Source organism: Cucurbita moschata, unplaced genomic scaffold (assembly GCF_002738365.1).
Source record: "Cucurbita moschata cultivar Rifu unplaced genomic scaffold, Cmos_1.0 Cmo_Scf00007, whole genome shotgun sequence".
NCBI lineage: Eukaryota > Viridiplantae > Streptophyta > Magnoliopsida > Cucurbitales > Cucurbitaceae > Cucurbita > Cucurbita moschata.
The window spans coordinates 2,641,308-2,647,711 of NW_019268523.1; the positions used below are offsets into that span (position 1 = coordinate 2,641,308).

Here is a 6,404-nt window from a genome sequence, read left to right on the forward strand (position 1 = left end):
ATGGGGATTCAGACTATGGGGTCTCAGGCTGGAGGTGATCCGAATGGCAAACAATCACAGTTCCAGCCGTTGGTTCGTCAAAGCTCGCTCTATAATCTCACGTTGGATGAGGTCCAAAATCAGTTGGGAGATCTAGGAAAGCCGTTAGTCAGTATGAATCTCGACGAGCTTCTTAAGAATGTGTGGACTGCTGAGGCGAACCAAACGGTTGGTAAGGAGAATGAGGATAATACTGTCTTGGATAATCAAACGTCCCTACAACGTCAGGCTAGCCTTTCGTTGAATGGTGCTCTGAGTAAAAAGACTGTTGATGAGGTGTGGAGAGACATTCAACAAAGCAAAAATAGTGAGGAGAAGAAGTCTCGTGAACAGCAACCGACGTTGGGAGAGATGACGTTGGAGGATTTTCTAGTGAAAGCAGGGGTGGTTGCTGAAACGTCGTCGAATAAAAAAGGAGCGGGTTCTGTTGTTGAAATTGATGCAAATATCACGCCGCAGTTTCAACAAACGCAGTGGATGCAGTACCCGCAACCTCCGTATCAGTCTCAACAAGCAGCAATGATGGGGGTTTACATGTCGGGCCAGCCTATTCCCCAGCCGCTGCACGTGGGGGCTGGTGCTGTGATGGATGTTCCATATGTAGACAACCAGATGGCGTTACAAACTCCTTTAATGGGAACTTTATCGGACACACCGACATCTGGGAGAAAAAGAGGAGCGCCTGAAGACATGATTGAGAAAACTGTCGAGCGTAGACAGAAAAGGATGATAAAGAATCGGGAATCTGCCGCTCGTTCACGAGCAAGGAAGCAGGTGATTTTTAAAATCTTCGGGTTTGGTAGAGTTAGAAGATCATAGTACTTCGTTTCTCTCTATTTCTCGTTCCATTTTCCTCAATTACCACTTTGAACAGGCATATACCAATGAACTGGAGAATAAAGTTTCACGTTTGGAAGAGGAGAACGAAAGGCTCCGGAAACGGAAGGTTAGTTTTCTTTAAATATTGAACGTTGATGGATGTCGAATAATTTCCTTAATAGCTGAACTGGTCGACTCGAGTCACCTCACATTAGGCACATATGCTTTTAAGTTTTTGTTTAACGAGTACAATAACGGAACTGAGTTCATCCGACCTGAGTTTGCCCACTTCGCTTGTTTGTCTTCGCATGCTGTCGGGTTGTCTATATTCTAGCCCACCTTTTGATTTACTAGATCCCCATAATGCTCGTAATGACGTACGAGAGAAAAGTACTGACTGCATATCTGAGTTCATCCGATCTCACTAGTTTGCCATTATTAGATCGAACTTCGCTTCTTCAGCCCGTGCCACTAAATTGACGTATTTCATGCGCATCTAGAACAAGACCAGGAAGAGTGGGTCTCCTTGCCTTTCCTCATTTATCAGCAGTAACTCCAGGCCTTGCGTCGGTAATAGTAAAGTTTTTAACATCCATAAATGTTGGCTCGATTTGTTGACGAAGTTCGAAGTGCTTTACTTTGTCTATGTTTTCGACTCAAATACCCAACTAGTTTATGAAACTGAGATAAGGCTTGTTGGGTCCTTCATAAGATTGCAAGCTTCAAAGCTTGATTTCAAGTGTCGGCTCCTAGGACCTTTTCCGAGCATGAATCGATACACATATCCTTTTCCTTCCGACTTTTAGTAGCTCAATATGTTAGCAAGCGACACTTTTAACGTTTATCTCTGACCCGGAAATCTTCTGACAGTATACCATCGTTAGTAGAATAGTTCTTCGAAACGTTTGACCAGATCAAACCGAGTTGGTTATTTATGACCAATTCAACAACATTCAATGATGTTAGAGCCTACAAACGATCATTCTAAAGAAATTTGTTTGCCTTTTAAGCATGTCATTGTAAATCTAGTTCAATAGCGTTATTTCCGCTTCTTTTTTTAATGAGGTTGTAATAGCCCCAAGCCCACCGCTAGCAGATATTGTCTTTTTTGGACTTTCCTTTTTGAGTCTTCTCTCAAGGTTTTAAGACACGTCTACTATGGAGAGGGTATAGCCCTACTCCGACCAATGCCTCGCACTGTCCAATGTCTGGCTCTGATACCATTTGTAACCGCCCAAGCTCACTGTTAATAGATATAGTCCGTTTTGACCTATTATGTATTGTCGTTAACCTCATTATTTTAAAACGCATCTATTAGGGAGAGATTTCCACACCCTTATAAGATATGTTTCGTTTTCCTCTCCAACTGATGATGTGGTGGTGGAGACCAGGGGTTGAAAAATTGAGTCTATCTAGCATCCTGCATTGACATTAGCAGTTGTTGATATCTGGTTGTTGGCTGTGGATCTGCATTGAAATTAGTTTGTTTACCTCAATTCTTGTATACTATACTGCTGTTGACATGTGGACGACTCTGCTTGTTATTTTTGTAACATGTTTTTCTTGTGCTGTCTTAAATCGTTATCGAGATTAGCTAGTGAGTCGACCTGGATATTTTCGAGGTTAAAAACTCATGATGTAGCGTTTTTCAACTCCAAATGTTATAGGGTTGAACCGTTTTTATAGACTAATCTAAGTGTAATAGTCCAAGCTCACCACTAGCAGATATTGTCCTCTTTGGACTTTTCCGTCTCTCAGAGAGAGGTTTCCATACCCTTATAAGGAATGTTTCCATACCCTTATAAGGAATGTTTCTATACCCTTATAAGGGGGCCAGTATCCTGCCCGATGTATGGCTCTGGTACCATTTGTAACATCCCAAGCCCACTACGCCAGTAGATGTTGTTTTCTTTGGGTTTTTCCTTTCGAGTTTTCCCTCAAGGTTTTAAAACGCGTCTATTAGAGAGAGGTTTCTACATCCTTATAATAAGGAACGTTTTGTTTGTTGTTTTGTTTTTGCTTCAAGAAGTGTTTGTTTTGCATGTTCAGGAGCTGGAAAAGATGCTACCGTTGGCACCCTCACCGGAGCCGAAGTATCAGCTTCGAAGAACATCGTCAGCGCCGTTCTAACTTGGACATCGACTCTGTCTTCCTCCTCCTCACACTCGTCGTAAAGAAGAAAGTGTACGTGGTCGGTTTGATAGTTCGTTTTTAACTATCTTCAGGTTTTGTTTGTACTTATTAGTGGGGTCTGTTATATTAATCAGTGGTAGAGAAAGAGATTATAATGGGACCATTGTAACTTTGAGTGTCTCTGTGATTTGTCATATAAAGTTTTTAGTTCAGCTTCAAAAACAAACAAAAACAATGTTTCAATGTAAATTTTCACGAGTTTCATAAGAAGGAAAAAAAAAAAAAGATATATAATATATATATGGTTGTTGTTGTTTCACTTTAATTTTTTTTTTTTTTAACCTTATAATTTTCGAAAAGGGTTAGAAGGACTAAATTGTTTGTTAAGGACTAAATTGTTAGAAACAGACAACAATCGACAATAGATTGTTCCATTTAAGGATAGGAACAGACAATAGATAGATGGTTCCATTTAAGGACTAACAATAAGGATTCCATTCAAGGACTAAATGGGTTAGAAACAGACGAATATTTAAGAATTAAAAAAATTACTTTTCGGAGACTTTTTTTAATACTCATATCTAAAATTTAGGGACGGAAGGAAGTTTACTTGGTCGGTCGATTTAAATTTTATTTCTAATTAGACTATGTGAAAAGATGGTTTATTTTTTTTATATATTTTATATTTAGTGACCAATTATAAGGTAATTAAAATTTAATTACTAATTTAATCCAATTAAATGCAAAAATTAAACAAGAGAAAAAGGGTATTTACGACACTGATGCTACTGGGCCGGTGGGCTGGGCCGGTGGTAATGGAAGCCCATCCAAGCCCAAGCTCAAAGATTGGTAGGCAGTTGATTTGGAGTGGGTTAATTCAATTCAGTTTTGCGCATTAAATTTTCAATTTTTCTCGATTCGGAAAATCAAATTTTGCCACCATATTTGTCCTTTCTCCCTCCCAAATTTCTCGGCTTTTTTTCTCAGAAATTTCAAAATCTCAGTTTACACAAACATTCAATCTTTCTTGTATGTTCCTACGTTTTTTCAAATTCGATCTTCAACTGTGTTAGGGATTCTTGCATTTTTTGGGGATTCTTTTGCTGTAAGAATTGTGACAATCTGCCACAGAAATGTCGGCTTCGACCGTCTCGATAACGGCGAATCCGGCAGCGCGGAGGAGGCCGGTTTTGGTTTCGGAGAAGAAGGGGACAAGTATTGAAATGTTGGCTGCTGATGGTGCCAATCCTCTTTCGAATACCGCTACTGCCGGGATTGGCGGTGTCGGCGAGGATAAGGTCGCCGGTGGAAATAGTAGGGATATGAGCCATCATTCGATTAGAGGTGAGGCTGTTCTCGAGCGGCCTTCTAGGGATCAACTTCAGATCAAGAAAGTTGTTGCGAATTCCACCATCTCCCCTCGGCGGAGCAGAAAAGTACTTGCGAAGACGGAGAAGCCTCGATGGGTAACTATTCTTAGCGTATTCACGAAGAATTTTGTGCTATTGATTGTTCTTTTAGGGTTGGTTCAAATGATTAGGAAATTAGCCCTAAAGTCCGGCGAAGGAACGGTGGACAATCAGATGGGATTTTCAGAAGTCGAGGGGCGGATTGCGGAAGTTGAAACGTCCTTGAAGACCACCACGAAGATGTTTCAGGTGCAGGTGGAGGTCGTGGATCGGAAAATTGAGAATGAGATCGGGGGATTGAGAAGGGAAGTTGACAAGAAGATTGAGGAGAAAACTGCTGATCTTGAGAGCGGTTTGAAGATGCTGCAGAACAAGGGGGAAGATCTGGAAAGGTCTTTGAGTGAATTAAGGGCGGCCGATTGGTTGTCGAAGCAAGAATTTGATCAAATTTATGAGGAATTGAAGAAGGCCAAGAACAGTGAATTTGATGAACGATTTGCGAATTTGGATGATATAAGGGCGTATGCAAGGGAGATGATTGAGAGGGAGATTCAGAAGCATGCGGCTGATGGGCTTGGTAGGGTGGATTATGCTCTTTCTTCTGGTGGGGCAATGGTTGTAAAGCATTCGGAGCCTTATATAGGAAGGACAAGTAATTGGTTCTCAAAAAGTGTGAGGAATGGGGTTCACAGTGATGCGGATAAGATGCTCAAACCGAGCTTTGGGGAGCCCGGGCAGTGCTTCCCCTTGAAAGGAAGTAGTGGCTTCGTTCAAATCAAGCTACGAACAGCCATTGTTCCAGAAGCTATTACTTTAGAGCATGTTGCCAAGGTGATACTTCTATTTCTTCTTAGAATTGTTTATAGATTTTGTTTTAATATCCAAATATGTGTTTCCATACAGTAGATATCTCATTTGAAACTCGCCGAAATATGAATGAGCTTTTGTTGGCGGGTACTTGTAACAACTCTAGCCCACCACACCGCTTGTAAATATTGTCCTCTTTTAGGCTTTCCCTATTGCTAGCGGTGGGCTTGGGTTGTTACAAATGATATCGAGTTAGTCATTGGATAGTGTGAGGCACTGGTCGGAGTAGGGTTAGACCCTCTCCCTAGTAGACGCGTTTTAAAACCTTGAGCGGAAGACCAAAAGGGAAAGTCCAAAGAGGACAATATTTGCTTGCGGTGTGCTTGAGTTGTTATGGTACTAGCGGGGCTATGCTTGAGAAAGCACGAAAATTGTATTTTATCCCATGAGTTGTGAAGAGAACCGTGGACATTCTTGGGAGATATGAACGCAACATTTGTTCCTTATGTGCTTAGTTATGTTGGGGGCTGTTCTGTTTTAGTAGAAACTTAGGAATGATTAATAGATTTATATATACATAGATTGGGTAGGTGTTGCAGCATACTGTAAGTTCCGGTTTCTTCATGATTGCCATTGTGAGATCCCACATCGGTTGGGGAGGAGAACAAAGCCTTTATAAATGTGTGGAAACCTCTCCCTAGTAGTTGCGTTTTAAAAACCTTGAGAGTAAGCCCGAAAGGAAAAGTCCAAAGAGGATAATGTCTGCTTGCGGTGGGCTTGAACCATTACAAATGGAATCAAAGCCAGATACTGAGCGATGTGTCAGCGAGGAGACTGAGTCTCGAATGGGGTGGACACAAGGCAGTGTGCCAGCAAGGATACCGACTTTCGAAGAGGGATGGATTGGAGGGTCCCACATTGATTGGAAAAGGAAACGAGTGCTAGTGAGGATGCTGGACCCTGAAGGAGGGTGAATTATGAGATCCCACGTCGGTTGGGGAGGAGAACGAAACATTCTTTATTAGGGTGTGGAGACTTCTCTCTAGTAGACGCGTTTTAAAAACCTTGAGGGTAAGCTCGAAAGGGAAAGCCCAAAGAGGACAATATTTGCTAGCGGTGGGCTTGAGTCGTTCTGACTAAGGAAATTTGATTTTTTTTTTTTTTTTTTTTTTTTTTTTTTTTTTTTTTTTTTTTTTT

General features: G+C 41.3%; 2 protein-coding genes across 4 annotated transcripts in view; both read left to right on the top strand.

Annotated features, from left to right (window-relative positions):
- LOC111445528 (ABSCISIC ACID-INSENSITIVE 5-like protein 2) overlaps nt 1-3,311 on the top strand; it is a 4,338-nt gene extending 1,027 nt beyond the window's left edge. For all 3 annotated transcript variants that reach the window (XM_023083964.1, XM_023083965.1, XM_023083967.1), the window contains 3 exons: nt 1-813; nt 914-985; nt 2,908-3,311. The exon at nt 1-813 is cut by the window's left edge. In XM_023083964.1, coding sequence (XP_022939732.1) covers nt 1-813; nt 914-985; nt 2,908-2,988 — 966 coding nt within the window. In that variant the 3' untranslated portion in view covers nt 2,989-3,311. The remainder of the gene's footprint in view (nt 814-913; nt 986-2,907) is intronic.
- Nucleotides 3,312-3,903: 592 nt separating this feature from the next.
- The window catches only part of LOC111445525 (SUN domain-containing protein 1-like), a 4,992-nt gene continuing 2,491 nt past the window's right edge, over nt 3,904-6,404 (top strand). Inside the window, exon 1 of the mRNA XM_023083961.1 lies at nt 3,904-5,231. Coding sequence (XP_022939729.1) covers nt 4,125-5,231 — 1,107 coding nt within the window. The 5' untranslated portion in view covers nt 3,904-4,124. The remainder of the gene's footprint in view (nt 5,232-6,404) is intronic.